The sequence below is a fragment of the Thermoascus crustaceus genome (assembly GCF_041956765.1).
Source record: "Thermoascus crustaceus strain CBS 181.67 unplaced genomic scaffold VTN00scaffold_9, whole genome shotgun sequence".
NCBI lineage: Eukaryota > Fungi > Ascomycota > Eurotiomycetes > Eurotiales > Thermoascaceae > Thermoascus > Thermoascus crustaceus.
Genome location: NW_027192535.1, coordinates 1,190,588 through 1,211,151, shown reverse-complemented (window position 1 = coordinate 1,211,151; position 20,564 = coordinate 1,190,588). Strand labels below are relative to the sequence as shown.

The 20,564-nt window shown below is 53.6% G+C and overlaps 7 protein-coding genes across 7 annotated transcripts; 2 read left to right on the top strand and 5 right to left on the bottom strand.

Annotated features, from left to right (window-relative positions):
- Nucleotides 1–821: 821 nt before the first annotated feature.
- On the bottom strand, nucleotides 822–2,020 carry VTN00DRAFT_10414 (uncharacterized protein; the record flags this gene model as incomplete). The annotated part of the gene is made up of 3 exons (XM_069427068.1): nucleotides 822–1,065; nucleotides 1,212–1,885; nucleotides 1,949–2,020. The coding sequence occupies 3 exons, from the start codon at nucleotides 2,018–2,020 to the stop codon at nucleotides 822–824; spliced, it is 990 nt and encodes a 329-aa protein (XP_069284176.1).
- A 419-nt stretch (nucleotides 2,021–2,439) lies between these two features.
- Nucleotides 2,440–5,078, bottom strand: VTN00DRAFT_10413 (uncharacterized protein; the record flags this gene model as incomplete). Its single annotated transcript, XM_069427067.1, has 5 exons — nucleotides 2,440–3,196; nucleotides 3,244–3,371; nucleotides 3,494–3,828; nucleotides 4,218–4,700; nucleotides 5,009–5,078. 5 exons carry the CDS (start codon nucleotides 5,076–5,078, stop codon nucleotides 2,440–2,442), a joined length of 1,773 nt encoding a protein of 590 aa, XP_069284175.1.
- Nucleotides 5,079–6,164: 1,086 nt separating this feature from the next.
- On the bottom strand, nucleotides 6,165–7,109 carry VTN00DRAFT_10412 (uncharacterized protein; the record flags this gene model as incomplete). Its single annotated transcript, XM_069427066.1, has 3 exons — nucleotides 6,165–6,891; nucleotides 6,950–7,029; nucleotides 7,083–7,109. 3 exons carry the CDS (start codon nucleotides 7,107–7,109, stop codon nucleotides 6,165–6,167), a joined length of 834 nt encoding a protein of 277 aa, XP_069284174.1.
- A 374-nt stretch (nucleotides 7,110–7,483) lies between these two features.
- VTN00DRAFT_10411 (uncharacterized protein) lies at nucleotides 7,484–10,726 on the top strand (the record flags this gene model as incomplete). The annotated part of the gene is made up of 6 exons (XM_069427065.1): nucleotides 7,484–7,516; nucleotides 7,598–7,714; nucleotides 7,803–7,989; nucleotides 8,042–9,196; nucleotides 9,430–9,968; nucleotides 10,103–10,726. The coding sequence occupies 6 exons, from the start codon at nucleotides 7,484–7,486 to the stop codon at nucleotides 10,724–10,726; spliced, it is 2,655 nt and encodes an 884-aa protein (XP_069284173.1).
- Nucleotides 10,727–11,351: 625 nt separating this feature from the next.
- VTN00DRAFT_10410 (uncharacterized protein) lies at nucleotides 11,352–13,727 on the bottom strand (the record flags this gene model as incomplete). The annotated part of the gene is made up of 1 exon (XM_069427064.1): nucleotides 11,352–13,727. One exon carries the CDS (start codon nucleotides 13,725–13,727, stop codon nucleotides 11,352–11,354), a length of 2,376 nt encoding a protein of 791 aa, XP_069284172.1.
- Nucleotides 13,728–14,839: 1,112 nt separating this feature from the next.
- Nucleotides 14,840–15,898, top strand: VTN00DRAFT_10409 (uncharacterized protein; the record flags this gene model as incomplete). Its single annotated transcript, XM_069427062.1, has 3 exons — nucleotides 14,840–15,330; nucleotides 15,390–15,742; nucleotides 15,807–15,898. The coding sequence occupies 3 exons, from the start codon at nucleotides 14,840–14,842 to the stop codon at nucleotides 15,896–15,898; spliced, it is 936 nt and encodes a 311-aa protein (XP_069284171.1).
- A 1,435-nt stretch (nucleotides 15,899–17,333) lies between these two features.
- On the bottom strand, nucleotides 17,334–19,090 carry VTN00DRAFT_10408 (uncharacterized protein; the record flags this gene model as incomplete). The annotated part of the gene is made up of 3 exons (XM_069427061.1): nucleotides 17,334–17,367; nucleotides 17,429–17,546; nucleotides 17,707–19,090. 3 exons carry the CDS (start codon nucleotides 19,088–19,090, stop codon nucleotides 17,334–17,336), a joined length of 1,536 nt encoding a protein of 511 aa, XP_069284170.1.
- Between the last annotated feature and the right edge of the window lie 1,474 nt (nucleotides 19,091–20,564).

The following is a 20,564-nucleotide window of genomic DNA, read 5'->3' as shown; positions in this document are numbered from 1 at the left end:
TCTTTCTCCCTTTCTCCGAAAGGTGAAGAGAGGAAGGGAAAGCACCTAGTTGATGTCCCATGTCATGATTATTTGTATCTATATTCTCCTTCCCCCATTATCCTAGACAGCCGGACATCCTGCCAATCAGGGTTTCCGTAGTCTAGAGAACAGGAAGGGAAACATGTAATGATATATATTTATTATTATAAAGAAGATAAGATCAGTTTACGGTTCCACCTGTACATACATGGAATTTATTCCATTCTGTCTACCCCCTTTTTTTGGGTTCCTGTTTGTCTCTACATCTTGTGTGCCAGGCAGCGGGGAGTATCAGAGGATAGAACTGACAGAAATACATCGACATATTATATGGTTGTAATGAGGATTTAATTCTTTTTTTCTTCTTTTCCAAGAAAAGATCATCTGGATTAGTGATAGGAGAGTCGACCATGAGAGATTTTTTCAGCATATACCCTCCAGAAGGGGGGCACCCAGCTAGCTACCTTAAACCTCTAGCCTGATACGCCCCCAGTCATAGATTGGAAACATGAAAAAAAACCATGCCCATTCCGTCATCAGCCCGATAGAAAACCGGCAAAGAAAGGTGGAAGATAAGACACATATGAGAAGAGTAGAGAAAAAAAATAGCACAACATAAATAGGGCAATCATAACATCCTCGTTTCATTACGCCCCGCGTCCTTTTTTCTTTGCCTACAACAAAAGAGGAGTAGGAGGAGGGGCATGGGGATCGACGAGCTGAAATAAGACTCTTAACCCATCCGGGAGGGGAGATCCTGAATTCCAAGGGCTGGGGAAAACCGTTCAGTTCCGTTTAAACTATTTATTCTCCCTGGCTGCGCCGCCGCTGGCTCTGTACCAGACATCCCCTCCCCACCTCATGAGCCGCTCAACTGCCGCGGTGGGAGTGTCGATGGCGGGTCTGATGTCGAGGTAGAAGACCGGCTCTCCGGTGGGCTCCGGTGGGCCGGAGTAGTAGTCGATCACGTAGCGAACTTCCTTCGGACCCCAAGGCGTCTGGCGCTGGACGTACCAGTCGTGTCTGTCAAAGGGAGGTTCCGTGCTGTGATGGGAAAGAAATGTCAATTAGCTTGGATCTTCCAATCCAACTTGACAGGACGAAGTCTTGATTCATTGTCTGGTCGGACTTCTTATCTGGAAAGTTCCTCCTCTTATAAGAAAAACTGCAGAAAAAATAAAGTAACTCACCCAAACTTGGCCGGGTACAACCACCCGAGAGCCTGAAGGATCCTCGCCTTCGGGGTCAGCTCCTGCGGGCGTCCCTGGAACCGGATCAGGCGTGGCTGCTCCTCCTCCTTTGTCCGTCCGGTCAATTGCTCCTTCATAGCCTCCACGGCCAGGTTTTCCGACCCGCGTCGGCACTTCTCCCACCCGTGCTTCAGGCCCTTGGAGAATATCCGCTCCCACTCGACGATCTCGGCCCAGGCACCCTCGTTCAGGAAGTTGTGCACCGCGACCATCGCCTCGACCGCCTCCTGCGGGGTGTCCGTGTATCCCTTGCGCAGCATGGCGTTATACATCTGCTGGGGGGAGGGGTACTCCCAGTTCCCCTCCGAGTCGCCGCGGGGGATCGAGGAGATCTCCCGCTCGACGGGGAGGTCGACGGTCTGGTTCGGCGCCCGTTCCTGGGAGATGTTGGTGAACATGTAATTCAGAGGGTTGAGTTTGGAGAGGGTCGACTGCTGTTTCTGCTCCGGAGCGGCTGGCTGCGACGGGGCAGAAGAGGATGACGACTGAGGCACGTAGAAGGGTGAATTGGGAGACCGGACCGGGCAGGCGCTCGGGGCACTATCTTTGGATGCATTTTGAGGAGGGGGCAGCGGAGGAGTGGCGGAGGATGAGCTGTGCATCGGACATCCAGGCTACATTCAAAATGTCAGTCGTTTTTTTCCCCATACTGCATACTAATGTGATCGTCCACTGACTGGAGGAGAGGCGTTAGACGCCGGAGCAGCGGGGGCCTGCTTCGGCTGCGGATCTGCCCAGAACCAGCCCATCTTGAGTCCGATACGGAATGGCGATTAAGGGTTCTGTTCAAGAGAGGAGATCAAGCAAATGCGGCCGAGCTCCAGGGCAGACGAGCGTTGAAAGTTTTGTTATATTTCGACGTGATGCAGATCCCGCCGCCGAGCCCGACGCACCCGACTTCTTCTCGGCCCGAGACGCCGTCACGTGTCTGTTCTACATATCGTAGCTGCTATTCCCCGAGAAAACAGCAGGAGGGCAGCTAATATGTTAATCATATTACAGGAGAATTGGGTATGGACGGATCGAATCTATATATACATAGTTCAACGTATGAACAAGGCCTCGACACTCTGCCTCCGGGGTCGCCAGGTCCCGCTTGCAACTCCAACAGTCGCTGAAATAGTCCAAAACAGACGCCTAAGATTCCTTGCTCCAATTATAAACTGCCTCAAGACGGTGAAAGGAGAGCCATCGCTTCATCCCAAATAGGTCGCCAGATGGGGTCGTGGATATGCGAGATATAGAAATATCCCGTCAAGACTTCAGCAACCTCTTCCCATTCCTTCCATCCCTGCACGGCTGCCGCGTGGGCAAGGCGCTTTACGAACCAGGGCCTTTCAATCTGTCCAGCTGAACCATGGGCTCCTATGAAAAGTGCCCATGAAAACAGATCGTAGCATTTCCGCGGTAACTGGGCTAGAACCCCTGGCGTACAGCGACAAACGGCTTCCTTCAGATGTTTGGTCAATGCCCGCCCCAACCCGCTCGATGGTGGAGATACAATAATGAAAAGGTTCATGTAACATATTGAGGCAACACGGGCAACAGTCTCGACAGGATGGAGATTGGTCCCCCGAGGCTCAGAATCTCGGTTTCTGGGCAAGCGGTACGGGTAGCTGGCCAGCTCGTGTTCGGTTTCATAGTTCAGTATGCGGAATGACTGGTGATCCTCAAGGCCGAGTGCTTCTGGGTTTTGATCCTTGATATAGTGGAAAAACACCAAATCCTGAAGTCCATGAAGTGCTTTGACAAGCGGTGCGCTCAGGAGAGGATTTGTGAAGAGTGCTGTCCCGAGTTTGCCCAGAGTTTCTGACGAAATATGGGGGCTAAGTCGCTGTCGTATCTCAGGAGTCAGCGGTTGTGGGTCCCACGCCAAAGGAAACACAGGCTTTGTCATAAGTCCGATGGCCGTTTTGACGTCAGTCCTAGCTTGTTCGTTAGAACGTTCTGTTTGAGAGAAGGGAGACCGTACGTGAGAATAGCGCTCAAAATTCCCTTCTCATCTTTTAGACCGTCGCCTGTGATACCACCCCGCAATTCCACCATCCGCTTCAGACCCTTAAGATGTATTTTTGCTTCTTCAAAGAGGCCGACTATCAACTATTGCCGGTCAGGATCCGAATATAGACAGACTTACAAAACAGCGCTGATTCAGACACCACTATTAACGGGGTGCTGACCTTTGCCTGACCGATACTCGGAAGATGGAAAGGGTCACCTACCGTACCAGTGAGGAGAGTAATAAGTGTATCGAAGGCCTCGTTGCTGAGGGCTCGTTTAGGATCTCGCACTTTGGCGTTCATCTCGCGAATACATTTCGCTTTCATAACATAGTAATCCGGGTCATAGAGGACACGGCTGTCACCTCCAGAGGAATTCAAGAGATCCGAGTGACGGCCGGAAAGAATGGCTCTATGGGCGGCGTTCATACTCATTACACCGAAAAAGCTTCCTGGATCTGAGAGAACCGAAGAAACCATTAAGTCCATCTGATCGCCACTATTTGGACGCGTTTTGGAATCAATAGGAAACGTCATCGGGATGAAGACGAATGTGCCTTTTTGAAACTGTAAAGTAAGTATCATCCCAGAAATGAAACATGAGGGTCTGCAGGTTAGTTTTCACAGGTTGAAGACACAAAGCGTGAAATGATTATGTTAAATTGTTTCTTCGTAAGAAAGTTTACAGATGAGAATGGGAAATTATCGAAGAAACACTTCAATTTTCTTGAATCGGGAAGTAACCAGGAACGATTACAACGCACATTAGTGCCCTGCAGCATTGGGCTGAGAATAGCCAATCCCGTTGTGCTTGAATAGTGAAGTTTCTGGCCTTCATATTGAGATGCATACATCAAAAGGATTATGCATACATTGGAGGATAAGGGACCGAAAGATGTGTCGAGGAGAGCATTATACATATAGCTCAGGAAAACCAGCAACTTACAATGGTATACAAGGCCCTCGACCATGGATGGCACCTCGCTTGCACCAGGCAACGTACAGAAGGGATCGAGCATCCATGAACCGGGGACGGCTTCGGGACTGAGCGTGCGGCTAAACGGGCGGCTTTCGCCTGCAGCCCACACGACCGGTCTCGGCCGTGATCTCGACTTGACAACGTCTAGTTCAGACTCCGAGGATGCAGCGGAGTTCCCCAATGGCGGCTTGCGCTTATTGGACGCATTTTCGGGCATCTCGCGCAGCTTGGAGGTGGGCTGCTTAGGAGTTGCGGCGGCTCGACTTTCGCGCTTCGAAGTCCTCTTCAACCCCGCGAGCCGCTCTCGGCGCCGCACATCACGCATGACATGTGAGCGGATCGCCTTCCGAGCATTGGCATCTTTAATCCTCTTCGAGGTCAGGTCATCGTCGTGGTCAATGAAAGTAAACGACGGGCGATCCGATGGCGCCAAGGGCTTAGGAGCAGACACTAACCCCGGTCAAGAAGTACCCCGGACGTGATTAGCTCGATACATCTAAGAATTTATATCCAGACGAGACGACGGGGAATACATGTTCTGGAAAAGAGACGGTGATTGCCGTCTCAGAGCAGACAAGTTCGCAACGCAATGTGGGTTACACAGAGCTGCGATCTTCAGTTTTCCCCAGGACCAAGTAAGGACATTAAACGAGGATAAACATCGGAGGGATCTGGGGAAACGGGGGCTTGAACCAGAGGGACAGGAGAAGCAGTGGGCCTATCGAAGCGGAAGACATCATTGACGGAGAAATACGAACCTTGGTTGGAACGACGGCCCAGAGCATCCGAAGACGGATTTCCCGACGACTGCAGCCGGTCGTCCATCATCGCCAGGCCCAAAGGCCGATGCAGCGCTGGTTCGACGTGACGCTGGAAGTGCGGCTGGAAAGCGAGGTGGAACAGGCCGGCCAAGCCAGACGTTCTGGGACAGATGCCGGCGACACAAGGCCGGCAACGGGGGATACGGTGGATCCCCCAAGTGACAGCTAAGTCTGCAGCGTCTCAGCGTGGAGGGAGCAGAAGATCATGCGCGCGAGGTGTGGTGTTGAGAAACCGGGGAGACCGAGAAGCTGCCAGCAAAAGCCCAATCGAGTTATCGGAGGATGCGAAGCGCCGCAGCCCTTCAAGCTATCCCGCCCTAGCTGGCGTTGGATCCCCGCCCGGCGGCTGTCGACGATCGTCGCCTCTGCCATTGTCCGTCGCGCTGAGGGTTAGCATCAGCCTCAGTCAGGGTTAACTAACCTGGCGTTGCTCGCCTTAGGGGGCGCCAGCTCGTATCTGCACTCGGTTTTGGACAAAGGGGTTGCGGTGTTCTGAGTATCGGACGTTGTTGCAGCGCTCGAGGTCGGTCAGGGGTTCGCAATCCTGGCCTTGGGGACTGGTAGAGCTCACCGTAGCGATCTCACTCACCGCGTACGCAGCACATAACTTCCCAGGAATCTCAGAGTATTCGTCAGCTTCGATAGCATACTGTATGCGCTACTTTCAAGAAGCTGAACGAGGTGAAAGTACCTTAGGTAGGTGCCTTAGTATGTCACAGGGAAACATCCCGCCGGAAGCTGCTAGCAGACAAGTCACTGCGGGAAGGACTGGAATGCCCCAAAAATGCGTGCTGCATAAAAAAGATATTATTAGACTATTATGTACAGTACAGTTTCTATTAATCACAGACCACTCATCCTTATCCTCTTGCGACAAACATTGGGCGCCATGTTCTCCAGGAACCTTCTGTGAAACGCCAATCCTCTCGGACGCCTTGCCATCTGACCCACGAGCCTGTGGATCTGCAAAGCGCGTTGCTCAACCGTTATACAACGCTGCCAAAGCCATAAGGAATTAAGACCCGGCTAAAAACAAATGTTGTGCAGAATCAATGTCACATCCCCCCCTGTCCTGCCCCAACTGCACTCGAGCTCATCCCTGGAGGCCGCCGAATAGCCGTGTGAGAAGCGCGTATCCGAAGACGACTATAAGGCCAAACCAGACCTTGTGACGACGAATCCAGCTCTGACCAGCGTCCCGTGCCACCTGGCCGCCTTCCATGACCGCACCCAGGCGGGGAGCGCTTCCGGTGGGACGTCTTCGAAGAGCGCTCGTCTCTGGCGAGCACTTGGTCGTTGGGGCATTAGGGTCCGGCATAATCTGACCGGTAGTTGGATCAATGCGATTTTCCTTCATCCACTTCCAGTTTTCCTCATCCAGCTCCGGCCACTCCGTACGGAACTTCAGACCGCCGTCTCCTGCTTTGATGTTGTTGATGCCCTTGGACGTAGCATTGACGCCCGGAGAGACGTTAGAATAAGATCCTCCGCCAGTCGAGTTCCACCATCTTGACCGAGCGGCGAACACTCTGCGCTCTGCTTCCGACGCACTGACGCTGCCGGTGGTCATCTCTTCACTCGTCATGAAGGAAAGGAGACCGATCAGGATCGTCGACACCTCCCATGCTGGATTGAAGGATTTCGGATGGAAGTCACTGATGCTGAGACAGAGTCGAGTCGACGGCTGGAAGCGGCCACTTGGGGTGTGCATGCGAATGGCGGGAGGAGCGAATGGGTACTCTGGAGGGAAGATTAACGTTCCCCAGTATTGTCCATTCTCGTAGGGAGTCTTGGGAGGGCCTGTGAGTATGTAGTGCCATCTATGTCTTGTTAGGACACGAGCGATCATACTAGGCAGCTGCTGGGTGGAACACTTACTCCAGGATATTCGATTCCGAGGGGTGTGCAACGATATATGGAGGAGGATTCTTTTGGATATTTTGGTACTCGCGCGTAAGCTGTGGCCACCGTCAGAACATCGTCCATCCCCTACATGGGAGTTAATACTCACGCGCTTATGGGCCGCCTTGGTTGCCATCTTGCCGCAGCGGCAGCAGATTCAGCGGTCAGTACGGAGTCGTGTCGGAGCGACTCGAGGATGGCGGAACAGGCAAAGAAGGGCGAAAAAAAAGATAGAGCCGACGGACTGCAAGGTAAACGGTCCTAGCAGTCGGTGTGAGACTGTGATGTAGATGGCGTTGAACAGCGTGAGCGCAACGCCTCGTCGCAGAGCAGCAGTTCAAGTATGTTGTCCAGATCTGGCCTAAGGCGGAGCGACTTATTACCGCATCGCTTTAAACTCCTGCCGGCGAAAAGCCCACCTCGGTCACGTGTGCGCCGTTCTCTATCTCCAATTCCGGGCGGATCAGACTTCAATGTGCGCACGTTCCCGTTGCCATTGCAGCCGTCGCAATGTCCTCTCCACTTTCTGCTGACGATGAAGATGTACGGGTGCCTCTCCTGTTCTTTGTCGTGTTATTTCGCTGGTAGAGATCCTGTTCCGCTAACCACAGCTCCCCTGGACAGCTCTTCAGCCGGCTTCAGCAGCGCGCCGACCAAAAGGTGCTGGAGGAGCGGCAGCAAGCGGTGAATGAGAGAATACATGCCATTTATCAGAAGGCCCAAACCCGTCTTGCAGAGCTGGTGCGTCTCCATTTTCTACAGGAGTTGACGTTGATGCTCAGATACGGATTTGCGGAGCTTCCGGCTAACTGTGCGGGCATTGGATCAGATCGACCAAAACTCGACTCTGCCATGTACTATCTCGTCGATTCAGGTCCTTAATGCCCCTCACACGAGAAGGAGCTTCCTAGAGCGCATATTCAATCCCTTGCTCAGCGCCAACCAAGACAGGCCCTATACCCTCTCAGAAGCCCTGCGGGAAATATCGGATCGGGCAGACAAGCTCAACAGATTCGGTTTGACCTCTCATTCCTCTTGCTCTACTAAATCTCATGCTAACGGAAGAAGACATCTTCCATCAGCCAGTTTCGGTCTTCCTGGACAAGAGGTCCGACACAGACCCATCAGCCGCATCCACCGACATCGACGTCTACTTGTCTGTCCGGGAGAAATCCCGAGTTCTATTGAAAACTGGAACGGATCTTGGAAATGCGGAAGGCTCTGCGTACGGTAACCTCCTCTGGCGGAACATCTTTGGCGGCGCAGAATCCCTGAATCTGAACGCATCTTTGGGAACACGGACAAGGTCCGCATACCAGGCCGCCTTTGAGACTCCGCTTTTCAGTGATCCGAACTTCCGCTGGGAAATTGGTGGTATAGGCAGCTCAACACAGAAGAGCTGGGCCAGTCATGAGGAAGTGCTCAAGGGTGGATGGACCAAGTTGCGATGGATGAGCCCGTCGGGCCACCGACACGAGATAGGCTACAATGGTTTCTGGAGACAAATAACCGGTCTGTCTGAGAATGCGTCCCCAACCGTCCGGGGAGACGCTGGCGACAGTGTGAAGAGCAGCGTTTTCCACTCCTGGGTCAACGACAAGAGGGACAACCCTCTTCTTCCTTCCCGTGGTTACTATGCCAAAACCCTAAACGAGCTCGCCGGCTGGGGACCATTGAAGGGAGATGTATCCTTCTGGAAGTCGGAAGTCGAAGCGCAAGGAGCAGTGCCCATCCCGATCCCCGGAGTTAAAGGCGACAGCGGGATCAGCTTCACGACCGGGTTCCGTGCTGGCCTTCTTTACCCTCTAGGTCTTGATTCGGACAATAAGCCGCAGCTCTCACGCATCAATGACCGCTTCCTGCTCGGTGGACCGACCGACGTCCGTGGCTTCCGGCTCTGCGGCCTTGGCCCTCACGAGGGCTCCGATGCTCTCGGAGGCGACGTTTACGCGGCAGGAAGCGCAAACCTACTTCTTCCTCTCCCACGTGTAGGCGCGGACAAGCCTCTGCGACTGCAGGCTTTCGTGAACGGCGGCCGGTTGCTCCCTCTGCGGACTCCCCAGAAGGGCATCCCTACCACGAGCGAGGAGGTCAAGGAGGCCATGGTCTCCACGCTCTCGGAGGTGCAGAACGGCCTGCCTAGCGTCGCAGCTGGTGTCGGACTGGTGTACGCGCATCCCGTTGCCAGGTTCGAGCTGAACTTCTCCCTGCCCCTGGTGCTGCGTAAGGGCGAGGAAGGGAGGAAGGGTCTCCAACTTGGAATTGGCATAAACTTTCTGTAGAAATATGTACAATGAGACACTGAATAGCAACTCTCTTGTTATGAAGCATCATCGGTCGAGTTGAGGCTTTTTACTCTGTATCCATGGGTGGTTCGCTGGCGGCGACGCTAAACCCGATCGCGCATCTAGGGTCCAGCCTTAAGCCACACGTGTAGCTTCGGACTTAGTATACAGTGTCGACCTCAAGACGTACAACCTCAAACTCCCCAGCGCGATATCCTCAACAACCACCGACACGCTTCCTCGACGGCGACCGGAACCCGTTGCGGTTGCTTGCCTGCTTTCGCCCCTTCAGCATATCCAGCTCTGCGTGCGGTGACAGCCTATTCCCGCCTGCGTCGCACCGTCCCGCACCACCGGCCACCATGGCCCAGTTCTACTCGCAACAACCGCCCTACGGCGCCCAGACGTCGGCGCAGAACCTCCAATTCTATCCGTCCTCCTACTCCTCTGTGTCCGGCCACACGACTCCCTCGCAGGCTTCCTATGGCGGCTACAGCGTGCCCCCCAGCCAGGCGGCTCCCGCGTACCCTGTCGGCGCGGGCGGTGCATATGGGGGGTTCGGGTCTCCGGCCGCTGGCGTGAGTGGGAGGATGGGCGAGCAGGGAGGACTGAGGACTGGATGGCTCGCTGCGTTTGGGACGGAGGGGTATGAGGGGGAGCCACCACTGTTGGAGGAACTGGGAGTCAATTTTGAACATATCAGGACCAAGGTGTGTTTTTCCAGGCAGCAGCAATGTCTTCTCTGTTTGGCTGTCTATGCAAAAAGAAAGAAAGAAATATGAAGGAAAGAAGGAAGAGAAAGAGAAAGAGGGAGAGAGATGCATATGCTAACTCCTACTCGCAGACATTGACAGTCCTGAACCCCTTCGCCCATATCGACCAGCACCTCATGGACGACAGCGACCTGTACGGCGCGATCTTGTACATCCTCCTCTACGGCACCTTCCTCCTCCTCTCCGGCAAGGTCTTCTACGGCTACATCTACGGCGTCGCCGTCTTCGGCACCCTTGCCCTCCACGTCATCCTCAGCCTGATGTCGCCCGGCCTGGACAGCACCACCGGCGGCATGTCCTCGCCGCCGATGCCCAACGCCGCCGACCCGAACAACTACCACCCGCACCACAAGCCCACGGCATCTGGCGACTCGACGACGGGCCACTTCTCCTCGACGCTGACCTTCCCGCGGTCCGCCAGCGTGCTGGGATACTGCTTCCTCCCGCTCGTGCTGACCAGCCTGGTGGGCATCCTGATCCCCATGGACACCATGTTCGGGTACCTCCTCACCACGGCCGCCGTCGGGTGGTGCACGTACAGCAGCTCCGGCATGTTCTGCGCCGTGGGCCGGATGCGCGGGATGAGAGGTCTGGTGGCGTATCCGCTGGCGCTGTTCTACGTCGTCTTTGGTATCATGGGCATCTTCTCTTCGAGGGGGAGTGGTACGCTGGCTGCGAAGACTGCTAGTGGTTAGGTTAGGGGCTTTGCTTTTCCTTTCCTTTTTCTTTTCTTCTTTTTAGGTACCTTCTTCAAGCTTAGATAATGAGCATATTCCGATGGCGTCGAATCGGAGTTCAGCAGTTACTTTACGATTTTCCAAATGTTTTCACATCATGAATTCGTTAGGTGTATTTAGGGTAAATTAAAAAAAAGACAAAATTCAGCTCGGAACTGGGTAAAGCATACGGTGCTGCGGAGGAAGTGTACCATTCATTTTCGGGGTTGTAAGATAAAACTTGTGCTTGATATTACCATTTACTATTTTCTACTACTGTACATTGGCATGGTCGGTTTGTTTGTCTAGGCAGTGTTTTTTTTCCCCAAAATTCATTAAGATTGCATTTAAGTTTGTCTATTCACTTTCCTTCATAGCATCACGTCACGTTCATCAGCTGAGATATCAAATAATGTAGGCCTCTCTCTCCCCCACCCCCGCTGAAGAGAAGACCATTCATCACCATAAATATAAAAAAGGATGCAATATGAAACACCGGTCTGCAATCCAGCAGACGTCCATCTATCTAACCAACCAACCATCAACCATCAACTTATAAATCAGCTAAAGCCGAAAAAGCTTCCTATCAGGTCAAGGGTGAGGTTCAGGTCCTCGCAACCTCCCCCTTCTCAGGCGCCCAATTGCTCAACCACTCCCGCGCCTTGCCCAGATCTCCACCAGCGGCCTCGACGGCGGCGATGCACCACTCGACATCGTACGCCTTGCCATCAGCCACGGCTCCCTCAGCCGCGATCATCTCAGCGAGCGTCCGTCTCTGCTGGCTCGCTTCGTCGGTGCAGAAATACAGCGCAGCGGTGTTGGTGACGCCCGGCTGCACATTGACGGCGTCGATCAAGGGTTTCACGACGCTCAGAATCTCCTTCGTCGTCATCGTGGCGGGCTGCGCGTCGAACGAAGCCGACAGGTTCTGCCGCCCCGTCTTGCAGTATTGATTCCGGCACCAGGATTTCCCGCACCCGGTCATCATCTGCGAGAGGTAGCGGCGTTCGATGCGGCGGCGGAGGGCCTTGCCTTCTGGATCGTAAGCGTCAGCGTAGAGCGGACCGAAACAGATGCTGCACAGTCCGAGGGAGTCATTGGCCGCTTTGTTGCTGCCTTGGATACTGCGTCCTCCTTCCAGTGTACGGCCGCAGTTTTTGTTCATGCATATGCGTGGCGGAGGCCGGGACAGACGCTCCAGGTCGTGATGGCGCAGATGGGTCTTCATGTCCCGAAGACGGATGATCTTATTGCACAGATGGCATTCGGTCGTCCGTCCGCCATCGACGAGTTCGTGCGGGGTGAGGCCGGAGAGCAGGACTTCTGGATCATGGATATCAGGATCCGAGTCGCCTTGCTGGGGTACGAGGAGATGACAGAATTGACATAGAATCTGCTTCCCGGGACAAGTTGTGGTGCGATGGTGTGCGAGAGCAGGAAGGCCCTGGGCCTCGAACGGGCAGCTAGGGCATGAGTATGATGTGTGAGAGACGGCATCATGTTTCGCTTTACTTGATGCGTCGTTTCCGTAAGAGTCATCATGCGGGCAGTGCCAATGGTTCTGCCATTCGGGAGATCTCTTCTGGAAGACATTCCCACACCGCGGGCAATGGACATTGTTCCGGAAGCAGAAATTTTCGTGGAGGAATAGAGTCCGTTTAGGAACCCACTGCTGACAATTCTTGCATTGAACCTCTTCGGGATCGTGAGAAGCGGCTTCCTGACGAGCTTCTGCTTCGGCAGTGATAGAGGGTGTCACCACACGCAAGTTATATTGCAATGGCAACTTCTGTTCATTTCCTTCCTTTGCATCATCAAAACCGGAAGACGCGTGAACCGAGATGTATAGCGCCTCAACGTCCTCCAATTCGACATTCGTCGGCTGGAGCCTGATCCGTTTTGGCGATCTGCCAGAGAAGTCTCCGAAGACATGCTCATCATCCCTCGGTCGAGCCCGTTGGCGTCGTGATAACGGGCTAACGAAGAGGTCGACATCAGCGCCGTCCGCAACCTCAAGCTCGATGTCGATAACCTCTTTGCGATTCCATTCACGGAGCTCGTAGTCCACATACTCTCCCCTCAAAACCTGACCAGACACATCCTGTCCAAAGGTAATGGGACCACCGGTTGAACTGCCTTCTTTTGTTCCGGGTGCGCGTGCAGCCTTCTCCAGCCGTCTTTTCAAGGTTTCCCTGGCTTGCTCTTCGTTTAATGGTTCGATATCAACCGCCAGGTCCGTATCCACGATACAGATACCGTCTCCTTCCGGCTCGACTTTATCGACGAGAAATCTGAAGGATTCATTTCGACCTCCCTGCACAGTCAAAAGCTCTCCGGTGGTCAACGTCGTAAAATTATCTCGCAAGTAACGTTCCAGGAGCGCCTTCCAATCCTCGGGATCGTAGCCAGCTTCCAATGGGCGTAGGCGAACATAGGTCCCCTTGGGCAATTGCTTCGCATGCACGGTAACAGTCGGGTATCCATCCCGTATAGGCCCATCAACCCCCGTTCTTCCGGTCACGTTCACATCCTGGGTCTCCTGGGGACCCCGCACCCAACCATCATGGCCCCGGTGGAAGTCGCCGTCCTCCAGGCCCAGCGCACTCCGCAGGAACGCACTGAGAGCGACCTCTCCCTCTTCTGCGGAGAACTCGCGAATACCGGCATAAATCACTCGGCTATTCTGCGGGTTGACGATGCGGAAAGTCAGAGGGTGGGGTAGCTGCTGCTGGCGGTCGGTGACCTGCTGCTCTCGCGCTCGAGCCTCGGCGGCGAACGTGTAAGGGTTGAAGGGATCGAAGCCGCGGGTGAAGGCACGGGAGCTCTGCGGAGAGACTTCTGTGACGGGCGCCGCGGCGAGGAGCTGTTCGAGGGCGGACTGTGGCAGCAGGATCTTATCGCCGGGGAGCTTGGGCGTGCGAACCGGCGGGGTAACGGTGAGCTGCGCCGACCACTTCAAGGAGTCCGCATCCGTCGACATCTTTGCAGCTGTGGGTGAAAGAGTGAAGAGAGCAAGTGGATCGAGGGGACGTCGCTGTGCATGTTGGGCCTGAGAGGTGCCATGAAGGTTGAGAGACCTGATCGAAGGGCGGCGTACGTTCTGGAAGATACGGCGCTGGATGTCAGCGCTCTGCTGGGTGTGGACATGGCTGTAGAGTGGCACAACACATGGTCTTTCCGGTCAGATGTTGGGATTCTTGGCTATCTACAAACTTCTTCTTCCTACCGTGTTAGTCCATATGTAAATGCTTTGTACGGGCTGGATGTAGTGATGAAGGTGCACATTAATGCATGGGGTCATATAGATGTGCTGACTCAGCAAACCCCGATCTGATGCATCAGCGATAAGATAACGATATAGTATATACATACAACAACACGGAGTACCTGATGAGTACTATGTTTAATAACGAGGTTGAAAGCTGCGTCCTAAATATAAACAGTCGTGTCCCTATAATTCTCTTGTTCTGTGGTATTTTGGAGACTTGACCTCGTTGGGCTGGACATGGTGCCAGGCCTGGTTTATGCGTCTTGAAGGAATGATACTTGTATTGCGATATCGACTCAACCAGCTGCAATGCATATTGCTAGGATCAAATCAGTATGTCTGCAGTATATCCTGATGAGCGCGTCTCTGGGGCCCGATCTCTTCTCTTCTGCAGCATATCACTTACTATATGGAACGGCATCCGCAGGCAGCTACCTCTCCAAGCAGCATCTCATCCATCCATGGACATCTCCTCTGATGCCCGCTTCCATCCAATCCTCCACGGCTACTACTATGCACATACATTCAAATCATGCCGTTTGCCTTGCAGACACTACTTGGCATCTCAGCGGTTTGACATGTAAGACTGGAGATCCCCCAGTGAAGTTCTCCTTTTCTTACCCTGCTTCCAAGACTGGATCCGAGTTCCTTCCCTGGTTTGCACCCGATTCAGGCAACTAACCCTTAGTCTCAGATGCCTCCTCTTGTCGAGCACTTCACTCTGACTTCATTCACTCGGATCTTAGCATAAAAGAGTATACACTTGCCTGAATCTAACCTCATCTACCTCCCATCGCAGGAAACAGGAAACGAGTGACCGAAAGATGAAGCTGCGTCCGAGGCCCTCACACGAGGGCGTGTCTGTAGCAGCAGTCGGCTCCTCGAGGAAGACCAAGGCCAGAGTTCAGAAGCCCAGATCCAAGAAAGCCAGATCTACTCAGATCACCCATCTCAAGAAGGATGCCGTCGCTTTGATGGTGGCTGACACTGAAGAGAATTCTAACACTAAGTCTAGCAAGCGCACATCCTCGACGGCCTCCCATGAGGAAATAGAGCTCTCTGCTTTGACAAAACAGGAAATGATAGCAATCCAGATCCTTGCTGTCGATTTCCCTTCTGGCTATATTGGGATCCAGCTACCTGAAATCCTCAGCGCCACAATCCCTGGATTGAATTTGTCTTCTCCCACAGCGAAGCGGACCCAAAAGCAACTCAAGAGTAAAGACTTCTCCTCGCTGGAGAGGCTCCTTAAGCCTGAAGGGAACGAAAGTGAGAAGGATCCTGGCCTTCAATCCTCAATCCGTCAAAGAAACATGTTAGTTTTGCGGACCCCGTCGTGTCTTCACCAAGTGAGACACCAAGAAAACCTCTAAGCAAGCCTCATACTCGTCCAACTCGTCCGTCAGCGAAGTCCACGCGCTTAGAGGTAGATCCAAAGAAGCAAAGCGAGCCCAAGTTGAACGATCCCACCAGCACACGCCGCCGCGGCTGCGGGACAGCATATCGGGAGTGCATTATTTGCGCCACTAGCAAGCCACTTGGGCACAACGGGGCGAACTTCCCCAAGTTTGAGCAGTGCAGCCACGAGCCTCTTACATGCACTGATTGTGTTGCAAAGCATATCACCATCATCCTAGAGTCTCAAAAGCCTCTCGTCCCAGAAAATGTGGACAGCATGAGAAAAATCGCCGCGGCAGTTTGGTCCCTCTGCAGCTGCCCACAGTGTGGTACGTCCCTCACAGAGGAAGCTCTCTTCCCAGTGCTGTCCCGCGCTGATATGGGTCGCATCAGCGCGCTCGTCGCCGTCAAAACCCGCGAGCAAAGCCCCCGCTGGTTCTCTTGTATCTCCCCGACCTGCAACTCAGGCCAGCTCCATCCCGTAATCATCAAAAACGGCCTCGAGGTCCAGAAGGTGACATGCGTGGCGTGCGGCCTCGAAAGCTGTTTCTACCATCGGCAGCCATGGCATGAGGGCTATACCTGCGCCCAGTACGACGACAACCATCCTTTGGCGAGAAGCAAAAAGAGTAGCGTGATAAAGATCAAACAGATGACCAGAAAGTGCCCGACAAAGGGATATGGATGGCGGATTTCCAAGGCTGGAGGTTGTGGAACCATACGCTGTGAGTGTTCCCCTCTTCCTGTGTTCGCACCTTATTTAAGTGTCAGCCTCTTGTTATATAGTTCAACCTACAGTGCTGATTCACTGATATTTTATGTGTGCTCGAGCAGGCATCAAATGCAACCAGTACTGGGGCTGGGGGTCAGTCCGGTATGAAATAAAAAGGCGATAGTAGAAGTGCCCTTCACGAAAACAGTTGAACTCAACTGTTGGACATTAGTCCAGTAGAGGTTTCCAAGAAAACAAGCAGACAAGAGGGGCTGGGGACGGAAAGGGGTTATCTATCAAGAATTGGGGATTGGGACTTTGAAGGCTTGATGAATGGAGCGAGATGTTCAACAAGATAGCTGACAGTTCGTACGTGGTACTTTGATCGATCCATTCCAGTACTTCGTCTGTACCCTACCCTTGGCCCGTTGAAGCTTAGTTCGAGATACAAACTTGGTCCGAGAAAGCTGTGGCATGGAAGGGACCTTTTAATCGATAACTTCAATTTAGATGGAATAAAGTTCTAATCCTACTTCGCAGTCCAGTTAGTTCCCGAGTCAATTCGCTTGTGATCTGATAAGACGTAGAAAGGGGCTTTCGATACGAAGTGGACTTACTCAGGCCTATTCGCGCATAGAGTGGGTACGAGTAGCTGTCGTGCAGCATGTATGAGTTTAACGTAGATCAGAGATGGAATTATATTCAACCGCTGATTGATAGGAGCATATATATATCTCGTGTACCCAATACTATACCCAAAAAATAAGATTTTTCCTAATCCTGAGCGCAAACGCCAAAACCCGACCAAATCCAAATTAAACCCACGCAGAAAATATATATAGTAGGCATATAACCCAACCAATCCCAGCCAATCCAGGGATAGACCATTGGCCAATTACCCAACCATTCGCTCCCGGAAATCCAAACTAAAACCGGGAATTAAACACCCAGTCCCGAGAGATGAGTGTACCGCCAATATCCAAAAAGCCTCGCGGTAGAAATAAAAAGGCCCCCAATATACCCCATAGAGGTAGCGCTGAGCAGAAAACAAAACAGACATAAGGGTATCAATCATTAGGGGAGCATAGAGAGAATCGAGGTTCCCTCCTCAAAAAGGCCATCTTAGCATATATACCGTATATCTCCGGGTATCTCTCATTAATTTTTCGATCATGAGAGTGGGTCATGATCTCAATAAAGTCCTCCTCTCAATTGACGTGAGCTGGTATTACACCAGTCGCACTGTGATATTGGTCAGCCAAATTCTGAAGTCAATGAGGGCGACAAGTCCAGCTGTGCTTACCATTGTCGAAGAGCAGCCCTCATTGTGCTCGAAGCAGTATTCCCCCTGGCATCTTTCGCAGGTACGCTGGCATTCAAGCTTGCAACTCGCGCAAGTTGGTCCGCATTCCCAACAATCCCTGCTCACACCGGCACCAAGTCTCCTTCGCTCCGGCGAGCCACTAGGACGTCTCACGGCCGTCTGATGAGGAGCGAGCCTAACCCTAATTCTCTCCGGATGTGGAAGGCAGCTGACGCAGAACCATTTGTTGCACCGGTGGCACCAGCGGTCGGTCATACATTCTTCACACCTTGCAATCAAGACTGGATGTCCATCTCCAGACGGATAGGGGTTCTTGGCTTCGGACACCTTGGAAGAATGCAAAGGAGGTGGGCTGAGTAGGGGGAAGTGCCCATCGGGGGATTGTCCCCAGACTGCCGGCCCCTCTGGAGAGCTACGGCAACCGTCACAGCCCCCGGGCCCAAGAGCAATCGTCGCAACCGCAGGCGGGAGCAGCCCGCCCTCTGGTCGGGGCCCGTTTGCATTAGCGGATGAGTAGAGGTCCACGTTGTGTCGAGGCCCGCGGCAAAGGACAGCATCAAAAGCGATGATACCCTCGCACTTCTGAAGGGTCTGTGCCCAACCCTCCTCAATGGTGTTCTTCAAGAGTTTCCCAGATGGCCTGTACCACGCATTCAGCGAGTGACAGTGGTCGGGTTCACGAGCTGCAGGCTTGTGGTTCGCGGTGTTACAAGAGGATGCTTGGCAGGCAGTTTTGGAGTTGCCAAGCTTAGAACTCCACCAGTCTCGATATTTACGGCGCGATGTGCCACTGCGTTCGGTCACTGGTGTAAAATAGTAGATTCCCTTGACTCTTGGCATTCCGCTGGAACGCGTAGGCCGAACCGCATGCTGAAGAACCTGCATGAGCTTGCGCTCGTTCAGGTGGAGGCACTCTCTAATGGATAGGATGTTGACGTTGAAACGGTCCGTCAGAATGATATCAGCGACCAAGTCTGCTGGTACAGAAAGACCATCCAGGACCAGGGTTCGGACGCTCTGGAGAATCGACCGCCGTTCCAGGTTACAGAAGATTCCCCGCAGGGGTCCAGAATAGAACTCGTCCTCAGTCAACGATTCGTCCATCTGCTCATTCCTCCACACTTGGCCGCCGTTGTCGACTGCTCCCATTCTGGGTAACTGAGCGCCACGGCACCTTGACAGGTCCAAGTGTCTGAATATATATGGTGTGTTCATGATCACGGAACGCATCGACCGCGATGTACGCGCAAGCGCGAAGAGGGACGAAACAGAGAGATAAGGAGCCATATGATCGAGAATAAGACTGTTTGACAACATATCCAGCAAGGTAGGCCGTTGGGGTGGCAGCACGGTGACCACAGGTTGCTGCTCCTCGACATCTTCGTCGCTCTCGTCACTGGCCACTTCGCGCACCACTGGTTCGAGGCCAATGTCCTTGGGGGTCAAGCGGCGGGTGCCATAGAAGAAGTCGGGCGCACGTCCTATCAAATTCTTGCGGTACGCGGCCATGGCACCGGCGGTGACGTCGTCCCCCAGCATCATCATGGGCGTGGAATCAGGCTGGATCTCCTCCAGAGCGGCTCTGGCCTTGACCAGCTCCGATTCAAGCAGATCGATGGTAGATTGGAGAACGGCGGGCATGGCTTTGGTATTACTGGGATCGATTGCTGCAACCAATGTAGACCATAACTCTCCTTGTGGCATAATAATAATAAAATAAATAAATATATATAAAAAAGGACGTCGAGGATGGGAAAGACAGAGTACAAGTATCACCCGGTGGGGACGGGAGCTCGGGCTGCCAGGAAATAAAACGGAGTATAGGTGCCGGCTCCGCTATGACTCCTCCGTCAAAAGGGGAGACTCACGCGGACAGAAAAAGAGATAGAAGATAGGCGGTGGTGGGGACTGATAGCCGGAGCTAGTCGACCTCAGATCTTGACAGAAAATAAAAATAGTTAGGGTAGGGGGATCGGTCGGGCACGGAAGGACCAAAAGAGCAAGTCCGGGTATCCGCCAGACAAGGAAGCAGCAACGTGCGCGTGGAGCAGGGCGAGGTCGGAGGTCCGCCCAGGGATCCGAGGTGAGCCACCTTCTGTTCGTTGGGACCCGGCGCGGGGAACGGTTCTGATAGACGATGCGAACCGCCCAGTTGGAGACGGTGATAGACAGCGATAGTACCGGATGGAGCACAGTATATATTGATAGACGAGGTCACAGGGACAATGAGAGTGACGACGCCGCCGTTCTACAGGTGTAGGGCAATTATATTGAGACGGGATGAACGGGAAGAGTAGCTAATGCAGCAACAAGTGTTGGAGATCTGACTTGGAGACAGAGAGGATGAGTTGGCGGGAGAAGATGGAAGCCGGGGAAGGACGAGGGGGAGGCCCTTTTGACTGCTGAGGGCAGGACACGAGGGATAGTGATACGCCGTGATGCCCAGATGCCCCGAGGAATGCATGAATAAGGAGGAGAGGCGGAGAGGCGTGGGGGACGAGAGCACGGCATCATGCGGGCTGATACTCCTCCGTAGATAGGTAGAGAGAATTCCTAGATGACTTACAGGCTTACAGACTGCAGCAGCGCCAGGGCCGGAGCGCCGCGCCTGCCTCCGCAGCCCGCTGCTCCACCGCGGGCCCGCCGTTTGCCCCCACCGGGTCACGCGCCCGACAGAGCTCTTCCAGACACGCGTCCGGCGCCCGATCCTGTCCCTCGTTGGCCGCCCGCCTTTTCCTGCTCGTGCTCTTCCGCTATACGGAGTTCCCTTCCCGGCGATTCCACGGTCCTGTATTGTTAGCCTGTGACTGAAGCAGATCGCCATGCCCAGGCGTCTCGCTTCCCAGTCCTCTTTTCTCTCCTCCCACGGAGTAATTCTCTCCCTGCCGCGGATCCGTCTTCCGTTCTCCATACAGACAGCCCTGTACAATCCACATCCGGATTGCTTTTTTGCTTGTTCATGTCTTGCCTAAACGGGTGCAACACCGTCTGCAGATCCTCTCATACACAGCATAACAAGCTGACGCGCTATCAAGCTTGGCCGCTTGGCAAGCCTCGACCAAGACATTCCAATCCAAACCCAGGCATGAACCATAGTTAAATCGCACCTTTGATA